This window comes from Galendromus occidentalis, unplaced genomic scaffold, assembly GCF_000255335.2.
Source record: "Galendromus occidentalis unplaced genomic scaffold, Mocc_1.1 scf7180000077191, whole genome shotgun sequence".
Classification (NCBI taxonomy): Eukaryota; Metazoa; Arthropoda; class Arachnida; order Mesostigmata; family Phytoseiidae; genus Galendromus; species Galendromus occidentalis.
The window spans coordinates 338,463-358,677 of record NW_003805179.1 but is presented as its reverse complement, the minus strand read 5'-3'; the positions used below and the strand labels follow the sequence as shown (position 1 = coordinate 358,677).

The 20,215-nt window shown below is 50.8% G+C and overlaps 4 protein-coding genes across 4 annotated transcripts; 2 read left to right on the top strand and 2 right to left on the bottom strand.

The window, feature by feature from the left end:
* Positions 1 to 1,659: 1,659 nt before the first annotated feature.
* Rab5 (RAS oncogene family member Rab5) lies at positions 1,660 to 6,426 on the top strand. The gene is made up of 5 exons (XM_018638884.1): positions 1,660 to 1,787; positions 3,775 to 3,948; positions 4,135 to 4,322; positions 4,451 to 4,615; positions 4,822 to 6,426. Exons 2-5 carry the CDS (start codon positions 3,855 to 3,857, stop codon positions 5,005 to 5,007), a joined length of 633 nt encoding a protein of 210 aa, XP_018494400.1. The 5' UTR covers positions 1,660 to 1,787; positions 3,775 to 3,854; the 3' UTR covers positions 5,008 to 6,426.
* A 3,428-nt stretch (positions 6,427 to 9,854) lies between these two features.
* On the bottom strand, positions 9,855 to 14,205 carry Cbp80 (Nuclear cap-binding protein subunit 1). The gene is made up of 10 exons (XM_003741658.2): positions 14,016 to 14,205; positions 13,028 to 13,119; positions 12,770 to 12,870; positions 12,406 to 12,670; positions 12,128 to 12,319; positions 11,775 to 11,990; positions 11,352 to 11,689; positions 10,591 to 11,262; positions 10,180 to 10,498; positions 9,855 to 10,030 (listed from the first exon to the last, which is right to left on the bottom strand). Exons 1-10 carry the CDS (start codon positions 14,053 to 14,055, stop codon positions 9,917 to 9,919), a joined length of 2,349 nt encoding a protein of 782 aa, XP_003741706.1. The 5' UTR covers positions 14,056 to 14,205; the 3' UTR covers positions 9,855 to 9,916.
* A 261-nt stretch (positions 14,206 to 14,466) lies between these two features.
* Positions 14,467 to 16,105, top strand: eIF2Balpha (eukaryotic translation initiation factor 2B subunit alpha). The gene is made up of 5 exons (XM_003741657.1): positions 14,467 to 14,690; positions 14,916 to 15,086; positions 15,203 to 15,322; positions 15,470 to 15,682; positions 15,803 to 16,105. The coding sequence occupies exons 1-5, from the start codon at positions 14,556 to 14,558 to the stop codon at positions 16,037 to 16,039; spliced, it is 876 nt and encodes a 291-aa protein (XP_003741705.1). The 5' UTR covers positions 14,467 to 14,555; the 3' UTR covers positions 16,040 to 16,105.
* Positions 16,106 to 16,160: 55 nt separating this feature from the next.
* Positions 16,161 to 20,206, bottom strand: LOC100902495 (apolipoprotein D). The gene is made up of 8 exons (XM_029111006.1): positions 20,172 to 20,206; positions 17,828 to 17,927; positions 17,609 to 17,644; positions 17,395 to 17,528; positions 17,205 to 17,281; positions 17,027 to 17,104; positions 16,506 to 16,618; positions 16,161 to 16,422 (listed from the first exon to the last, which is right to left on the bottom strand). Exons 2-8 carry the CDS (start codon positions 17,843 to 17,845, stop codon positions 16,399 to 16,401), a joined length of 480 nt encoding a protein of 159 aa, XP_028966839.1. The 5' UTR covers positions 17,846 to 17,927; positions 20,172 to 20,206; the 3' UTR covers positions 16,161 to 16,398.
* Between the last annotated feature and the right edge of the window lie 9 nt (positions 20,207 to 20,215).

Here is a 20,215-nt window from a genome sequence, read left to right as displayed (position 1 = left end):
AGGTATCCAGCTGATAGAGTCCTTCCACGCGTCGTCGCATTGAATGGGTCGCGAAAATTATTGCTGCCCTATACGTGGCCACGGAGGATGTACTGAGCAGTATCTGTGTGTCCGAGCTCGAGTTGAGCTGTGTCCGCAACTTTTCACCTCGACCCCTCCCCCTTCGTCGAACCCCCCTGAATATCGGTTGGAGTAATAGGCATAGCTCTGTATATGGATCTCAGGGTCCCTCAGTGATTGGTAAACATTCGTTGGCTGCACCTATCGCTCGAAATAATCCCTATGCTTTTGGTAAGCTTGCATCCCGTTGTCGACCTCTGATGCATCAGCTCCGCTGCAGAAGAGTCGGAAGCTGGGAAGGGTGCCGAGCCGGGTCACGCCGTGACCGGGCACAGTCGCCACTTGCTACCTCCTCAGGAGCACCCCTTTTAGTGAACTCATTGAGCAACTGCCAAGCTGTTGGCCGTAATAAGCGTGGAATCCCGCTCCGTAGCCAATGGCATAAGTCATCGGACTCTCTCTAATCGATCTTGACCAAGTTCCAGCTCTCAAGAGAGCCGCGATGGCCAAGCCCCGCGTACGGTGAATCGATGCTAGCCACCATGAACGTACGATACAATCAGCTAGTAGAAGGATAGAGAAGTTCTCGACGGTCCTCGAGCCGTCTCCGATGAGCTCTCTTGAGATATTCTTTTCCTTTTTTTCTCGGGCATTCCGAGAACGCATTTTGTTCTAAGTCTCCTGCGGATCGAGGTACGACCCTTGCCGTAATCCGATGCTCCGGATGTCTCACATGAAGCGCTTCGCCGTAACTAGATACGGAAGGATTTAGAAGGTCCGACTCGTCACGATTGAAGTCCCCTCCAATGTCTCGTGATGATTTGGACGATCGATAGGGCGTGAGAAATTCTCCTCCGAGTATCCCCGCCAAGAAATTCGGGCATCTATCCCCTTTGCAGAAAGACGGAAATCTCATCCGTGCACCTTCCTGCCTACGAGCCACGGTGAACTCGGCGCGACAAGGATGGGCGATTACCGACCACTAATAAATAATGGTAATTCAACACCATTAACCACAAGTCGAATTTTTCCGCCTCGGTCCCGATCCGCTGCACCCTAAACGAAACAGTCCTAGCAGACGAACTTCATTCGGAAAATGAGCCTTATACTTTTCGAATGCTCCACATTAAGCGAGAAACTCGGTGGGTGAACGGTCCGGACTAAGACTTCGAATTCGTCATGCGTAAGGTGAGATTCCCAGAGTGTGATAATTCAAAACGCCATGTGTAGCCGCGATTGATGTACAAGTGCGTTGCGGTAAACTGTACGATGTTGTCGCGTAGTGAGCTAGTATTGAAATGCGCCATAGAAGTGCCTCCGCCGTAACGTCGGAGTCGTGGTACGTTTGTTTGTTGGCAACAAGACACATCTTGGTGGTGGTGGCCATCGGTCGACAGCACCAGCAGAGGTAGTAAGTGGAAGCAGAGACGGAGAAGCCCCACGTAGATCGCATTCGTACAAACGCAATCAGAGTCGGACCCGCTTCAATTCAGGACATTGCGCCCTGCCGAGGTAAATCGAAGCCCAACGCCATCGAGTCGGCTGACTTGTGTGCTACGTACTTTCCGTGTGGGAGTTGCCAGTGGTAGCTATGAGCTTGAGTGAGCTGCTGGCTGCTGCTGCTGCGGCGGCTGCTACCATCTCTTGAAAGGGGCGATTCCTTGAGGAATCAATAATACAGTGATTTTCCTGTCGTAGGGTTCAGAAGCCCTGCTTGTTCGGAGCGCGTGAGTCCCTTTAGATGCAATTAGATTCTCGGCTCGTATTTATGCTCGATTTTGAAGGTTTCCTCCTCTTTGAACGATCCCCTTCTCGATGACAGATGCACTAGAAGGACCGAAAATTGTCCCGTGTCTCCTCATGTACGTGGACTATTCTTCGCGGTCGCGGTGATGCCGACCTGCAGTGATGTCGTGAGGCCTAAAGTGTTCTCGGCGACGATATCGACTCGATTATGAACGCGCTGCTTTGACAGAACTGCGTTGTACACGGCCAGCCATCGACGCTTGATTCGACGTCGCGAGATCAATTCAGAACTGTTGTTGAATTAGCTCCCGTGACGGCCTGACATTCCCACCAGCGAGCAAGGTGCGGGATCCGCTAGAGCTCGAAACGGATTCCGGGAGCTCCTTCGGAATGTCCGAGCTCCTGAGTCGTGGTGTAGGAATCCATTTTGCGATATAAGAGAGCTCTCTCTCTTCCATTCCGTCGACTTGGAAATGACTCAGTCCGTCCGTCAGACAGGCGATTTGTCGTTGCTGCTTCTATAACACCGACGGCACATGTGGTGTTTAAGTTGATCCGAGGTTTCAATTGAATACCCTTGTCATTGAACTGGCGCAATTACGAACTCGGAGTCAACCCTACCGATGGGCGAGTGGTCGATCGCGGCGACGGCCACGGTACGCTCGCGTCAGTTTGCGTAGTGCTATTCGCAAGCATTGAAGACTCACTCGCACTTTCGTGAATGATCCTCAAGCAGCTCCCTGGCAACTGGTGACGCTGTGTGCTTCCGGTTGCGTTCGCCGTCGCAGTAAACGGCTCCCACAGTTATCGTACCGCGTGAATATGATTTTTGCGTAATGGAACTCCTGTCGTCGACGTCGCGGTGTGTGCAGTGGAATTCTCGCTCGCCATAGGGGTGCCTATTTCTAGCAGTGGCCGATAGCAGAGCTACGCCGTCACGTGTTTTCGAACTTAGCTTCGAGTGAGGTTCCATCGAGTACTGCGGAGTTCGTCCCATACTCCACAAATGCCTACATATGCCTTCTTGATGGTCGGACGTTCATCTGTATATTGAATTGCATTACATCTCGAGATGGACGACCGTATGCACTCGAGTCATCGGGTCTCTGGTCTCTAGTCTCACGGACGTCGCTCTGTGGGGACGTGATTACGGGCGAAGCCTCTGTTCCGGAGAACAGCTGATTTCAGAGGCCAGGGGGCGATCGGGCAGAATCGGTGCGGTTCTCCTTCCCAAAGTGATTGAAGCGCTCGCCAAGAAACCTTGATCTCTCGCTTGATCCCATTCTAAATCCGCTTTTCTCAGAACCCATCGAATTCGCTGATATACGCCCATCATTTGCTGGAATGTCGAAGGATTTCACCCGTCGGCTTAGTGCATAACTGACCTATCGTGTGCCCGTTTCTGCCGCCGTATCCTCTGCTCGGTCGGTCGTCTATTTATCCCATTCCGTTCGGTGGGCTCGATGTCCTTAACCCTGAAGCCTAACACGAGTTTACGTCACTGTCGGGGCGGGGAGCTCCGTTATGCTCCAGTCAACAAGAAGCATCGGAGCAGAGAAAAGCGGCACATCAGTTGATACGATCCGGCCACAACCAGGAACATCCTTGATGCCCTCCGATGTCCGTACCTCGGTCCCCCATGAACGACGGCTCCGTGACCGGATTCCCCCGAAACAAGTTTCCGGAATTTCTCAAATTTCCCTCGATCTCTCGGGAAATCTCGCTCTACAGCCGGGAGAGTGCCATCCAAAATATCTAGATCCCTCCTCTAATCATGGCACTGGGATTCGGATCGCTGGCCGGGGTCGTGGGGTCGGAAGCATTCTGATCCATCTCATTCCAGAGGATATCCCGCTTGCTCCGTGAAACCGTTCGGTGCACTCGAAACCGAAGGATTCGCAGTGGAGATTGTGTGGGCTCCTGGTGCCGTCTCGATTTCTTATTTGATAATTTCGTGTTCATTTCCAGGTCTGAAGTGAAGAAGCGGTTTTAGGATACTTCGCGCGTCACCGGAAGGAGGATCCAAGCTTTTGGGGGAACCTGAAACCATGTCGAACAGAGCACAAGGCGGACCGGGTAACGGCGCGACGGCCGGCAAGATCTGTCAGTTCAAGCTCGTTCTCCTCGGAGAAAGTGCTGTCGGTAAGACTTTCCTCCCTCTGGCTCGACTGCTGAGCACTAGTTTCGATCGAGTTAAACGTAGATGAGTTGGAAGTATCACCCGCGCCTTCCCGAGAGCGGAGATTGGAGGAGGTATTCAAAGAGACTCAACTTCTGCCTTGAAAATTGTTTTCCGACACCCTCTTAATATTCTCTGCTCCCTTACAGGCAAATCCTCATTAGTTCTTCGATTTGTAAAAGGACAATTCCACGAATATCAGGAGTCGACCATCGGTGCCGCTTTTCTCACGCAGACTGTTTGCTTGGATGACACTACTGTAAAATTCGAGATCTGGGATACCGCTGGCCAAGAGAGATATCACTCTCTTGCACCCATGTATTATAGGGGAGCTCAGGTAGGTCCCTTAGAGCCGCATAGTCCCGAGCTGTGCCCAGATCTAGATGACCCGTGTGTCCATTGATTTTCGTCCTTCGAAACAACGAGACTCGAGCGCACAGATTCAGTACAATTTCCAATTTGCAGGCTGCCATTGTAGTATACGATCTGACGAACCCGGACACATTTTCCCGCGCGAAGACCTGGGTTAAGGAGCTGCAGAGACAGGCGTCTCCGAACATTGTCATTGCTCTGGCCGGCAACAAGGCTGATTTGGCTTCGAAACGAGCCGTCGAGACAGCGGAAGCTCAGGTGAGTCCCCAATTCCCGCTCTCCCCGTAATTCCCGCTCTCCTCGTCATTCCCGCTCTTTGGAAGTTTACCGCGGCCATTCTCCTTCCCGCCTCCTGGAGAGCAATTTTTCGCTTGTTTACCGAGAATCGAAAACTGAAGGCGACGAGCCCCGAGTCCACAATGGAGCGTCCGCGCCATGATCCTAATTCGACGCCCTTGTCGCAGGCCTACGCCGATGAGAACCAGCTGCTCTTCATGGAGACTTCAGCAAAGACGGCCACGAACGTGAACGATATATTTTTGGCGATCGCCAAGAAGCTCCCCAAGAATGACGCAGCGAATCAACAAGGACAGCGGTTAAATGTGGCTCAGAGCGCAGAGAGCAACCAATCAGGCGGATGCTGCAAGTAGATGCTATCTCCTTCTCCACCATCCACAGCACCATCTTGGGGAAAAATAAGGAAGCATCAGCTGTCGACGCAAAGTCTGACCGTCAATGTGATTTTAACTCCCGATCTTTGCCTCCTCGTGACCACACACCATACCACCATCGCCACCTCTGTGCAGCACGATTCGCTCCCTCGATCGAATGATTTGGTAACAACGACCGTTTCGTACCAAGAAAAAACCCTTCAAGCAAACAAACAAACAAACAGATAGACAAGAATGAATATGCGTCGTTACTCCATGTTAGATCCTTCTCTACGAAAGCCTCTCTTGTTAGCTCCTAATCACGAACTGTCCCTCCACCCCTGTTTGCACCAAATGGCGCCCACCTGTCCCGCCCGAATCCTTCCCGATCATCCCTACCCTGAAATGACATAGTTACTCAATTTCTCGAGGTTACTGCTGTTCAGAATAGACGAGTCGAGTCCGAACTGATTTCTCTTTTGGTTGAGATGTATGCAGCAGAGAAGGTGCACCTCTTAGGTAAGCAACAAGGTGGATACGCTGGAACGGTGGGAGGGCTGTTACCAATAGCGGTGTAGTAATTGAGGATGGCAAGTAGTAGGTAAAGGGCCATTATTATTATCATGATGGAGGGCGGAAACGACGACGATTATCACTACATTTATAATTTACAAAATGAAAGGAAACCATCGGTGACTTGGGTATCGAATCCATCTGGCGGGAACGGTTCCCACGAGACGAGAGCCGTGGATGTGGTTTTGGGAAAGACACGTGCGAACGGGAAACCAACGGCGAGACGAATACTGAGGTTGACCTCGTCGACCCCTGTGCGTTTGATGGAGCTCTACTGATGATTTTCTATGGAGGATGGGCAGATTCATAAACTCAGGCGGGAGCGAAGTTAAAGTAGGAGCGAGAAGCGGAAGAAATTGGTGACCGACCGGACTTGATGAAGTAAAACTACCCATTCCCCCTTTTATGAAATCAAATCTTGATCCCTTCATTAGAGAGCCAAGAGAATGGAGGAAATTCCAGCACCCGACAGAACTCGACATCGAGTCCATCATTCCCATCATCATCCGGCTTACGCTTACTGCATTATTTGATTTTCAGCCCCCTTGATTCTCTCCTGTTTTCAAACATAGAGATCTTAGAGCAGGGAAGGTTGAAAGGAGGAGGAACGATATTGAATATATATATGAGTATATAAAAAAGTCGGAAGTAAAAAAGAGCGGCAATAGAGAAATTGAAACATGTCGAAGAGTGGAAATTCGAAGGAAGTGAGACGTTGGGGAGAAAGCGATTGCGCATCGAGAAAAAAAGTATTACTCTTTTGAGCGCAGAGGCGAGACCACCAACAGCGGCATCAGCAACTGCATGATCCTTACGAGCAAAAAATAAATACAAAAATTTGCAAACTAACTTTTTTGATATTCGCACATGGTAGATCGCTACGAAGCCACCAGCTTTATTCATGAAGGGTGAGAACCCGTCGACCTGGTTGAACGGCCACGGAGCCACTCGGAAAAGGTCCTCCATCCCGAATACAGTCCCGGGGAGCTTGACCAGTTTGATGCGTTGGAGACGGTATGCGGCTCCCTCCGACAGCCGATGTCGGGTAGAAACTTGAGAGGATTATTCTCTCCCAACCGTCATCTCGATGAGGCACTGTCTGTGCGTTGGCGTGCGAGCTTATCCATACTTGGCCACGGTCGAAATGATTCCGCAACATTCACAGAGCTCATGTCTTCCGGAGCTTCGGTGACGAGCCCGATGCATCGAAGATACTTGAGGAGCTTCGAGCTTCAAGACCTGCCCGACGGAGAACTCCGCCTAACAAGTGTTCTAGAGTCATCTGCTCAGGATCCTTGAATAATGTTCACGATTTCTCTCCGCGAGATGGGATTGATTCAGTCCAAATGCAACGACGAACATACATATGCATTTCTTGAAAGGAACGATTCTCCGAGAAGCAGGGAATTCTCCATGACCGAGAATCTCGGGATTCGGGCACGGAAAAATATGGTTCGCTGAATGCACCCTTGTCACCCACTCTCCCAATAATGATTAGAACCTGGCAGTTCGGCTTGCGACCGCGATATTTTTCCACGTCACCTGAGCCCGACTCTGATCGTTGGTTCTCTCTCAAAAACTTCGGGGGAATATCAGCAGACACCCAGACGGACGATGTTGCCGGACTGGATTACCGGACTGATCCTCCCTCACTCTCAAAGCTAGGGCAATATCGGAAATCGGAGCACGACTTGTGAATGTATTTCAAGATTTCGAAGAGCGATGTCTCCAATTTTTATTGCTCCAATGCTTAGTTCGGAGGCGGAATGACCGCTCCTAATACGGGCAACCGAGATTTCCTCGTCTTCCCATCTCGTGCTCTAAATTAGTTTCGATAGAAGCTATTCTGGTACAACCGATGATATTTTCTCCCGGCAATATTGAGTCGGTTTTCTATCAAGTTGATGGCGACTCCGCTGGGTGAACAGATCGTCTCCTCTCACACTCGAACAAATTCTGTTTGATAGTGTTTATACTCGAATATCGGAATCATGCCCCTTGTAAAATAAATGATTGAGATCTAATGATCTAAGGACTCTTCATTGTTTCGATTGCATCCATGTTCCTACCTGCATCAGTCAGGAACCCGTCGAGCGATACTTCGGTATATGCATACGTCACGTAGAGATACTTGATTCGGCGTCGTCAAACCGCGCACGCTTCCCATTCTTACCTCGACTCCCTAGTAGATGTAGTCCTCTTCGTAGGATATGCGCGTCTCAGACCGATCCAAGGAGCAGATGATTTGTCGCGACGAATATCAATGAACACGATTATGAGGGTCAGCACTAGGCGGTAGGCTCGGTAGTTTCTTGTGATTTGCGGGTGTAGATGCTCTTACAAGGACCGCAGCAGGATAGATGACGGCACTGAACCAGCAGAGACGACTTCAAGTCTTTCCACTGATCCACTATGAAAGGCCCTGCTCGACAGAATCGGGAATCGGGAGGTTATCACTTTGCGGGGATCTTTCAAACTGGACGTGAAATTCCTCGGGCATAGATTGCCGCTAAGGAGATCCGACCGAGGAAGCTCCCTGGGCCGAAATAAGAAGAAGTCATATCGAATCATCATACGTTTAGTATTGCATCAAACTGACCCGAGCCAGGCAGAACGGTGACCACGGTTCCAGATGAGCCGATGATTATTAGAGCGATTGATTCCCACAGAACATCATTGATGTCTTCGGTGAAGAAAATCAAACACATCCCCGACAGGGTCAGGATAACCGATGATGCCAGCACACACGAGAGAACCTGAGAATTCACATCTTAATTTCGATTCGCTTCAGACCTATGGATCTTGGTGGGAATCATTGTTGGTTGTGGGAGTCTCAGAATGCTCTCCACACAAATCTCTGTCTCGAGTCCTCGAGTCCGAAACGATACCCGTAGGGCTTCCTCCCTGACATCTGTCGGATTTTTCACCAACGGAGTTCGGTCACTTGAGGCTTTCTTGCGGCGAGGGTCAGTCCTGACCAAACTTTGTCTCTCGGTCGTTCCCAAGCTTCCCGGAGATGTCTCGGTTTCCCTGGATCCCGCGTCGAGATCTGTGGTTACCATGATTCTAAGACCAGCTGATTAGCGGCGGAAAGAAACTTCGTCGGATACCGAGCGAGAGGCTTCTTCGATTGATTCCCGTTGGCGGATATTCACAAGGGACCCTGGAACCTGGAATAAGGTGTTGGAGAATAAATCAAGATTGTACCACGCTATATGCTTCCGACTCTGCTGTCCCTTGAATCCCAGACCCGTACTTGATGAGCTGTACACTGTGAGAATGGCTAAGGTATTCCCGCGGTCACCAAGCTGGTGGTCCCACATGTCACTTTGAGCGAGCAGGATCGTATAATAGGGACCGTTCAAGAAACGCCAGCTGTGGCTGAATATTGGTCAACATGGTTTCGTAAGCGGTACTGACTCAGGAAACGGATCGACCGAAGCTCCGACTTTGAACGGAAACGTACCCTTTATTCCCGTAATGAGCGATTCGTATGAGAACCAAGACGAGCTCACTCGACATCCCGATTAGGAACACAATTTTCCGTCCTTGCCTCCACGATCATTTCCATTGATTGCCTTTCCGATGAGAATCCCCTAAGAAAATCACGAACTAGGGGAACGGGTTCCATTATGTCAGAGATGATCGCGGTCTGCGGAAAAGCCTGCTTCTCGGAATCGGCTGCCTCCTCCTCGATCCAGGAAATATTTTCTCCCCGAACAAATTAAGCATCTTCCTCACCCGCCGTAGGCCGGATCGAGTCCGGGGATAGGTTCATGACCAATCCATCAGACGCACTAAACGTATCGCTCCGCGGATCGTCCTCGACCCGGGAATCGGCGGTTCCATCCGATTTACCGGAGAAATTAACGGATCCTCAGCGGTGGTTAAGTACTCCACAAGATGTACAGGAGGACCTCACTGCGCCCACTCGAGCGGATTCTGGGCGAATCTTGATCTTATCGAGCGGCGACTGAAATTCTGCTCGCCGGCATCACTCTCGTTGATTGTGGAGGAGGTCTGAGAGCATGAGCGCTCCCTCCCTCTCCTCACTGTTTGAGCCTTATCTGAGCGTGGCGGCTTTGAGTGGAATCACACGCGCGCACATACACGACGGGGTCACGAGCAATATATTCTCAGATTTCCATTGGAGGACTCCCTCGCGTAAATCATAGAGCTTCAAAGCGATGTGATATGTTTTTCCTCCGGGAGTATAGAACGTGTCTAGATCGAAGGTCGACCCATGATGCCGGCAAGGATCGAGACGTGACTTGACGAAAACTTCTTTATTCAGATCGTCCATTGAATATAGGATACAATTGGTATGACTTTCAATTTAATTACGGAGGGCCAGGAATTGCTCGTAAACCGCCAGGATGTGAGGGTCCACATCCGATGAGAAAAGTAAACTTTGAAGCGTTGTGATGTAGTTGAAGACATGCTCATGGTGCTGGAAAGAAAGTTATTCGTGAGAACTCCGATGAATCCGAGAGCGATCTGAGCATCGGCAGGAACGATGCTGGCGGAAAAATACGGAGAAACACTGCGGTCGCTTGCGCCGGAGCGGGAGTGGATTCGTTTTCCACAATCGGAACTCACCCTAAATAATACCTCCAACAACCGTCCCACCGTCCAACGGAACCACTGCGTTCTGAAATCGGTCCCTTCGGCTTCGCAGGCAGCGATGTGCTCGGTCAGCTGGATAATGAATCTTTGGAAAATGATCAAAAACAGGTTCTTGAGCTCGCTTTGCGCAGCGTCGAGTTTTTCTTCCATGCGCTCGAGATCTTCAATTGGGATCGGCTCCTCGTCGTCGTCTTCTTTCCGCGATTTGGCGGCTTCAAGATCGGACTGCAGCTTTTTCACTTGTTTTATTTTTATGCGAATCGTGAGGTGAAGTATCTCCCATAGGTAAGGCCTGCGGGGACGTCAGACGGGTCAATGGAAAAATTGTGGAACGAGTCTAAAAATCGCTGTTCGATACATGAGCACAGTCGAATTTACACTCACTTGTGGAAGTCGCCCTTGAGCTCCTTAGAGAAAACCCAGTTGGCGACTGTGGATGCTTCCACGATCTGTGTCTTCAAGAATTTATCGATGATGCCCTGCATCATCTGATGGTGATCCTTCCAGATTTCGTAAACAGAGAAAAGGATCTGGAGCTGTTTCTCGTCAGAGCCTTGGCTGAGTTTTTTGAACACGAAATGAAACTTGGCAATTCCGGCGAAAGAGTGCGACATCGTTTTGCAAGCAATCGCCATTAAAGTATGCACGAATACGTCGACCTTCAGCAAGTCGAAGTTTGCCCCCGTGTCCATCGCTTCGTCTCCAGGTGAGGTCTTGCCGAGCTCTTGGATGATCTCCATGGCCTCTTCGTCGGTGCAGCGGCTCTTGATTGCCTCCGTCAGTTTCTTCGAAATGGCCAGACCCGGTGTGTCGTCCGGAGCGTTTTCTCCGTACTTGATTTTCGGAAGCGGAGGATTCGGCACAAACTGCTGTAAGTCCTGAGGGATGATCTCCATCAACCTCTGGTGATACGAGAGCCTCATGCACTTCGCTAGGGCGCCTTGCAGGAACATGGGCTTCGGATGGAGATGGTCGAAAGAGGCCGCGTCGAGCCAATCTTCCCAAGTCCATCGGAATTGGAAGTTCGACAAATGGTATGCGAACCAGCTGCAGAACCTGTATCGGGGCGGAGCAGAAATCGTGACCCTATCCGAAGAGAAGTTCATCAAGGATATTGCACCAATCGCATCCAGCTGAGTACCAACCTGTCTATACAATTCGTGTGCATCGTATCGAGCCTTTCGTAGAGCAGTTCCACGGTCTGCGCCAATACGAGCGGCATGGTGCTGGGTTGTAATTTACAGAGTTCGAGGAGGAGACTGCCGTAACAGATGTCCAGATGCGGGGAATTCGGCAGAAGGAAAAGCTCCCCGAAGATCACCTCGGTTATCATGTATTCGAAGGGAACTTTACTCTTCCCGTGGAAGGAGAGCAGCGCGGCGGCACACTGCTTCCGCTCCCTGTGGTGCAATCGGATAATTCGATGGAGATGCTCCTCGATCAAGAAGCGCTCGATCGAATGAGCTCCAGGCAGTGAAGGGCCCTGGGGAGAATCTAGCGAATTAAAGGAGAGACCTCCCGAGGGAACATGCGCATACATCTGTTTGGTCGAACGTCGCAGAGCTCACATCGGGACAATCGGTGTAGTCGAAAAGCCTGAAAACGACCCAAGGTGAGGGATACACGAATTCGGTCGAATGTGGCGGGGGAGTGATGACCGGGAGATTGTGTTGCAGGGCTTCAGAGAGCGCGCCGTCGAACGCCAAGTACGGTCTAGCCAAATGGTTTTCGGTCCATTTGTCGCTGCGTAATTTGCAGATCTGAGACCACAGACAGTCCAGATACTGTAAGAAGAATTTCTCGTCTGAGATCCGGGCCGGTCATGAACGCTGAAACTCTTCGGAACACTGTACCCCGTCGCTCGAGCAGAATCGCGGACGCACGAGCCTCGACAACTCATCTAGCGTTGACAGATGTTTACCTCTTCCTGGAGATGTGGAGTGTCCGAGCTCCAGGCTTGGAGCGCAGGCAGGTGTGTTTTCCTACGCCGACCGATGTATGAGTCGATCTGACGGAGCAGCCGATCGAGTTCTTGATCTTTCTTTTCGTGTAGTTCTCTCCCGACGAACGGCAGGCTCGATAAGACCGTGAAGACATACCAATCACCTCGAACCTGCAATGCGAGCAACAAGTTTCGGAATCGGTCCCCCAGGCCGTCGACAGTATCGAGCGAATGTGAAAAAATTCGCGAGAACTCACCTGCGGGATACTCTCCTCGCTGGTTACAGCCACGAAATTCTCCAATAGGTTGAGAATGCTGTTGATGTTGATGACTTTGCAATTGACCAGATCAGCCAGAAAACGGACGCAGTATCTCGCGGTGTCCCACTCTTGGTTCTTCAGCGAGTCCTTGAGACTCTTCGAGAGGACTTCCACAAATTCGCCACCGAAAGAATAGTTTTTCGCGTTCAAGAGTCCCACCAACGTCGAATATATTGTTGTTTTTTCTGGCATCTTCTGAGCACTGGAATTCGATCCAAGAGGTCAGTCGCATCAAAAAAGATGAGATATCCGGCATTGATTTAGCGGGTGATCGAGCGCATCAGTGCTCGGGAGGGCCTACCAGTCGATCAGGATCTTCAGGACATTGGACTTGAAGTTGGATAGATCTGACACAAGAACACCGGATAACTGTTCTAGATTGGATTCCAGCGATGAAGTACTCTGAAATCGCAAGTGATAAATTCGTATTGTCCACAAGGAGATGGTGTTTCGAGTTTTCGCTATCCAAGGATCAAAAGGACTATCGAGGATGATTCGCCGCGATGAGAACTTCGCCGGGAAGTTCTCCAAGTCGGCGAAACCCTGGCAGAGAACTCACTTTTTCTCCAACGCGGACTATGAGCGTTTCGAGTTTATCTTCGATCTCTTGGGGTTCGGACACCATACGACGCCTCTTGCGGTAGCGTAGATCTGCAAAATGGAGCGGTGAGATTCGCTGCACAGCGTCAGTAACCTCAGATGGAGCTCTCGTGATTATCAGGAGGAAGATTAACGATTATAAGCACCAGGACAAGGTGTTAGGTCCCACGGGGATTCCGTCCCATGCCTCGAGCGCCCCGCCGGAAACCGCTGATACATCTCGCTAACGAAGCTTGTTCTTTTTTCTCCGTAGAAAAGTGTTCGATGGTGGTATATCGAATTCCGAGTATGAGAAGTGGATCGTTCCACAATCAAGATTCGAAATTCATTCGCTCCCAAATCCTTCTTATTTCTCGAATATATTTTATCCAGCCGCTCAATGTTGTATATGCGACTCTATGTGATAGAGGCGGGAAAATCAATCCCCCGCGCAGATCAACCACCTAGTGCGTGGACCTGACGAGACGACGAAGCGACACTTCGCTCGTCTCGTCGAAGGGTTCAGTATGCTGGTTGCGACTATTCTCGACAAGATACTGCGTATTTTCCGGAGAACCGCGGTTCCATGCGGTCCTCCGTGAACGCCCCGTGTGATCGCAGAACCGCAGAAATTAGTGTGGTTCCCGGAACCGCGGAGCCCGGTTGCGACAGAGATTTCCATCGATTCGTTCACTCTATCACATCGGACGACGAGTCTTAGAAACAGCTCGGCGACGATGGGTGAGCTGGCGCTGATTTTGACGTTTCTGTGGAATCTTCCCCCCCGTAGAGCATAGGCTCGAAATGGCTTGGACAACACTCGGCATCTGCCGTCCGTGACATTCCCCGATATGATGTCCTTTAAGGAATCCCTTTGACAGCCGGTCGGCGCCAGGCAAGAGCGACGAGAAGTAATGGACGGCTACGCAACTACTTTGCTCGAATTTCTCCGCCGTGGATGAACTTACCGTCCTCGTCATCATCTTCGTAGGCTCGTCGACGACTCATCTTGACTCGATTCTGGTTTTGAACGGCGCGAGAAATCGAGATTCAGCGTACTCTTCAAAATTTTCCTCGCTGACGCGGAGCCTATGAGCTACACCGCCGTGAATAAGATTGTTGTGCTCGTCCTCCTCGGGACCGGCGGCAGCGGAAACCAAAACAACCAGCAGAGAACCTGAAACACGGAGTCGCTCCCGCCATAGAAGCCTCGCTGCGTCTCGCGGACAGCATCCAATGTTCTTGCCAAGCTCACCGATCCAAGATAATGATTCAGTGACTTGTCTATCGCTGAACTTGAGATCGGATCACGCCTGCCCCACACGAATCAGCTTCAGGACGACCCGCCCGGAAATCCGCTCCAGTTTCTCCCTTCCGAGCAGGCAGCAGACTGAGCAGCTTCAACAATTCATTCATCAGTTTCCAACTAGTTCCCCTGTTCGTTCTATCGAATTCTCAATTCATATGAGCCAGCGGTAACCGGACGTATTGTGGAACTTGCGATAATAATGGTTGTCGACTATGCGCAACAGCTGGAAAGGAAGTGTCAGGAAGAACCAGATCTCGCTCCGATTGTTCCCGCGATCCGGATTCTCCTCTCTTGCTTGAGAGATTCAGATTTCGGCAGTATACAAGAACTCCAGGTATTCGAAATAGCTCCGTCTCATTAAGGCAGATCATTCCTCGCCAGGCAGGAAGTACCAGAAGTCATTTTGGACTCAGAAGTCATCCGGCGAGATCGACCGAGCCAAACAGAGTTCTTAGAGTCCCTCGAATGGTGTTCTAAATACCGTTCTCGAAATCAGATCGGGATTCTGAGATAGCTCCCGGGGAAGTATTTCCTCACTCAGATGACTCCGTTTCCCCAGACGAGCCTCAACAATGTCAGCGAGTCCTTGATGACTTCGAGCTGCGCCACTATCGGGGTAGAGAGCGCTTGCGAACTGTTCAAGAGATACATCACCCTAACCCGCCTGGATGTGGACCTGAATCAGTTGAAGCCGGCCCTTGTGTCTCGCGGTGAATCCTTCCTACGAAAAGTGAGCGCTCCCTCAGTATTGCAGCTTCGAAAAAATGAGGGCTCCGATTCCCTCTCTCGTCCCATTCTTTTTCTTAGATCAATTTTCAGAACTTCTGACCCCCGCCATATTCACAGATTTCCAGCGACAGACACAAAGTTGCGAAATTGGCGGCGCATTTCATTCTCAACGGTCACAGAATTCTTGTCCATTCGAGATCGCGGGTCGTTCGAGATGCTCTACTCGAGGCAGCGAAGGTGAGCAGAGTTCACCAATGAGTCGATTTTCGACAAGTCTATGGCAACTGATCAGGGATGAGAAACGTCTGCTCGCAGTCCGGAGGGAGAACTCACTTTATTCGTTCCGTGAGCTATCTGTGACGCTTTGTTCTTCTTCCCACGCAGAGGAGCAATTTCACGGTATATATCACCGAATCAGCCCCGGATCAGTCGGGAGCTCAGATGGCGAAGGAACTCAGCACGGTCGCCGGTATCGAGTGCCATGTGTTGAAAGATGCTGCTGTCGGTTACTTCATGGAACGCATCGATCTGGTTTTATTAGGCGCTGAAGGAATCGTAGAATCAGGAGGGATCATCAATCGGATAGGAACCTTCCAGGTTGGTCATTGCTCATGAGAGTCGCGGCGGAATTTCGCTCCGGACACTATCACCTTGAGTCGGTGGACTGATCACTGCTACCGTAAATTCATGTTTGGAAAAGTTTCCTCGAACTTCCAGATTGCCGTTTGTGCTCGACAACTCAACAAACCGGTGTATGTACTGGCCGAGAGCGTGAAATGCATTCGATTCTTCCCCCTGAGTCAGAGGGATCTCAAATCACTGCCGAACGCTGAAAAAGATGGCCACCCATGCGTGGATTACACATCACCAGATTTCATCCGTCTGCTGATAACGGATCTGGGCACCCTCACACCCTCTGCTGTGAGCGATGAGCTCATCAAATTGTATCTGTGAGAAGCCATAGGCCGTGAGCCTTGTACATGTATGACGTCAGAAACAACCTACACTAAATCATGATATCCAATGGATTTAGACAGAGTAGTTTTCGTTTTTATTCATAGGGAGAGCCTCGAATCTCAACATCCGAGGAGTACGGTTTTTTTACACCATACATGAGAACGATTTCACTCAGGGTACACCTACGGGTCGGCAGCAGTCGGTCCGAATTCCCTTCCCCCCGACTCGATCCGTCAAGGAACTTTTGTCGCCCATCGGAGAGACGTCCCTCGGCCGAGGGACTTATAAGATTTTCCTTTGTGCGAGGGCAAAGGGGCGGCTCCTTCGACGCAGAGATTCCCGCGCTGGTGCTGCGATCAATGCTCAGCTGGACACCCGTCCTAGTGATAAGATCATGGGTTGATAGAAACTTGGAAATCGATCCTTGAATACCACGCCTGGCCTGCGGTCGATGGTTACTTACGTGACTGACATCCACCCAATCTCTAACGACTTCATTCTTGACGAGAATCTCATTCGCTGCTGCGTTGTGCTCCGGGGTGAGAGTCTTTGTACGAGAGGCTACGAAATAAGTTTCTGAGGGGGACAACGATCAATCAGTCGCGCTGAATGAATTCACCTACCGAGAGACTGGGCAATATGGCTCCTATCTTCCTCGAGTCTATTTATCAGCGCCTGCTTGAACGCAGAGGAGAGCAGGTATTCGTAGAGTGCCTCGATACTGGATACCGTTCAGCTCTTCGCGCAGGGTCGTCAGACGGGCAATAGAGATATTCGTTTCGGAGCGATCGAAAACTTTGCCCAGACGATCAGAGATATCATGGATTCTTCTGGAAGAGTCTTATGTGCAACACGATTGCGTTCACGTGTAGACCCCACGTCCATCACCCGGGAATGTTCGTGCCTGATCATGAGGGGCGTGGGTCAGAGTTTGGGAAACCTGACCAGATCATCCATGCCGAGATGGGCGATTGTGAAACTTGCCTCTGACGCCGTTCACTCCGAAACCCACCAAGTAATTGTCGTAGTCGGTTCCCAATGTTATTGACGCCAGCTTATCTCCTAGGAGAGAATCGGAAGTAGCAGAAGAGTTATCCCCGATCGGACGAGACTCTTCCGAAAAGAAAGAATCGATCATGAATCGGCTAGGAGGGGAACTTACTCTGGGACTCGAAGAAGAAACGAGCTCTGTGAGCTCGATCGTCAACGATATTGAAGCGTGTCTCGAGGTAATCGGATCTGTGAACCAATATTCGATGTCCCGCTATCCGCTGCGTTCCGGAAAATTATGCATGTCTCGGTGATGTCAATTTCATTGTCCTCCGTCGTTCAAACTCTAGTGTCGAACTCACTTTGAGTTTATCCAGTGCGTGGTCAACGCGTAGAGATCTTCGATCTTCGAATCGTGTTTCAGATCGAATTTGATGCATTTCACTGAATCGAACAGTTCGAGGTTTCGGCGAATAACATACCAAGTTCCTTGGATCTAGAATCAGATCGGAAGTTTTCAAGAATCGGGAGCATGCCAGGAGAGCGCGCGATCATCGGGGTGAGGGACTGACCAACCTTCTCCGGATCGAATGACTCCATCAGGAGAGCTTTCTTGGAAGAGGCATCGTTCAAGAAGTGGAATACGATTAGAACTTTGATGAGCGTTCCCATTCTTTATCCCTCACTCCGGGAACTGCTATTGACTCGACCACACTAACAAGAGCGGGGAGTAGACGGTTCTTATGTTCACGTCCGAAGGATGGAGCGTCATTAATCAGCAATTCGATTTCCTACCATGATTCGGGCTGGCATTTCTTATCGATGGCGAGGGATCCCGACTGGGAACCATTAGCGCAATATTGACTCTCGGCGTCGGGCAATTCGGGAATTACATCTGTGGTAGAGGGTAGTCTAAGGGAGCTTATTCGGTTCCTACTGACGTCCGCCGCATCCGTGCTCGCCGAATAGGCACACTTCGTATTTATCGTACGCGGCTCGATCACCTGGCCACCTGACGAATGCACCGAGCTCTGGAGGATTCACTCACTCCGGCTTCCTAGCTCCTGCCGAATTTGAAAATTGAATCGATCCCTCAGAAGGGGCGTGCTTGTCAACCCTTCGATCTCCCCATGGAGCATTCTTGTTCATGATTTCACATATGATTGAGGGAATGCCTCTCTGAATCATATTCCAAGGGCTCGCTGGTCCGATTCCCCTCTTGCCGAGCAATCGCCAATACAAAAAATCTCGATGAGCTCCAGAGGTTATCGGACCTCAGAGAATCGCCGGGGGCTGCACGGATCTTCCTCGTGAACTGTCCCCGGAACACACATTCTCAAACTCAAAAACCCGATCCGACGAGCTCCAAGGGTCGTTCCGGATGCTCCCCGCATCGACATCGCCCGCGAAGAACATCGAGAACCCTCGGGAAATCATCCCCGGTCTCGTCACTCTCAGAAGGCCCGACGGCCTGAAGCTTGATCTTTTATCTGCGCTCAATGTGGCTCGACACGGGATGGGTCTGTATTGATCAGCTTCACCGGCTTAAGGCCACTTCCTAGGGCCTTAAGCCGGCAAAGCCTTCCTCCGCTAACGTCCTTCAGAAATGAAACGTCGAATTCGGATGCGTCGACAAGAAATCCCCCCTTACGGATGCTACCCCAGTAGCGCTCCTAACACGCTTTCTCGAGATCAGGAAGTTCAATCTTCAACCTCAGTAATATTCATGCGGTGTTCTCGCATCGGAGACGGGTTCAGAGTTCAGAGCAACGCAGAGCTATATCCCGACATCGCGAACCAATGCGCGATCGTCGTGCGTTGACCTACGATTGCGCGGCGTTCCAAATCAGAGTAGGCCAAACGGGACCGGTGACAATATCTGAGAAAGCTTCCTCGGCTCTGTGTTCGAGTGAACACAGAAGGAGGTTTCACTCATCGTTCATCAGAATCATATCATCTCCGGAGAGGATATCGAGGAATTCACGCCTGTAGGAGTTCTTCGGATTTTCTCCGAGGAGCGTGAGAAACACAGACCAGCGGAATCCACAGGAGTCTTGGCAACTTCGGCGGTAGAAATCGTGGAGAGGTAGAAATTCGCGTGGATATCGAAGTTGTTGCCAGGATCTCACAAAGGACTCATTTCGCAAAATATTGCTTCCCCCCCTTTCCCGCTTGTCGCACACAAACTCCGGTCCGAGACGATTCCGAGTCTCGAGTTTTTTCGTTGTCGCGTTTTCCTCTCGAAACTCCGAGCTCTAGTTATCATGTCTGTCGGATCATGATTCGCAATGAATAAGGGTCCTTATCGAAGCGAGTCATCTTGCGGGTTCCGAGTCGTTAAACATCATTCCTAATTCACGAACTATGCGGGCGTCGCTCATACGAGCTTTACTCTAGCAAAGCTGTGTGACTTTTTGATCCTACATCTCTAACGACGCGTTTGATGTTTAACACACCTCAGGAACGGTGCCGGAAGATCAGGTTTGAAATCGGTTCAATAAAACGGGATCAGGCGTGATGGAAAATGTCTCTCGGCTTACACGCGGATTTTGCGTTATCGGATGGCTCGGAGAAGTCCTTCTCAACGAGATACTCCATAGTTCATCCCTCCGTGGACTCTCCACGGTTCTGCGGCATGAGGGGCTCCGAATCGTGTGGGCAGAGAGGTTCTACTCCACGTGGATCCCTTCCGCTGACTTTGCGAGAAACATCGTGCGTGAGGCCGAGCAAGTCACGTTTCAAATTTGGCGCGTTGACGCTCGGGACTGGTTCAATGTCGATGTGTCGAGTGCTGGCTAGGGATGTCTCTCTGTCCATTCTTAGGTCAAGAAAGAAAAATCCATGGAATCCCGAAGCGCGAGACCCTCCACCAGTGGGCCCGCTCCCTCCTCCCTTTTTGGGAGCTGTCCAGTCGCATGCGATCCATGCTCGATAGGCTCAAGTGCACCGCGAAATCCACCGGTTCTCTTTATCCGGAGCAGATGATTGGCGATCCATGGGACGTCTCTCTGCATCCGCTCATTCATGGGCAGGGTTGCTCTCCTCGGCATAGGGGTCCTGGATCTACCATGCTGTGCTCCGAGCGATCCGTGGAGCTCGATAGCTGTTTTTTTTCTCGACAGAGATCGCGGCTACTCACTGTTTAGTTGTGTGGGGTAGATTCGCGCCTCCGCTGGGATCGCG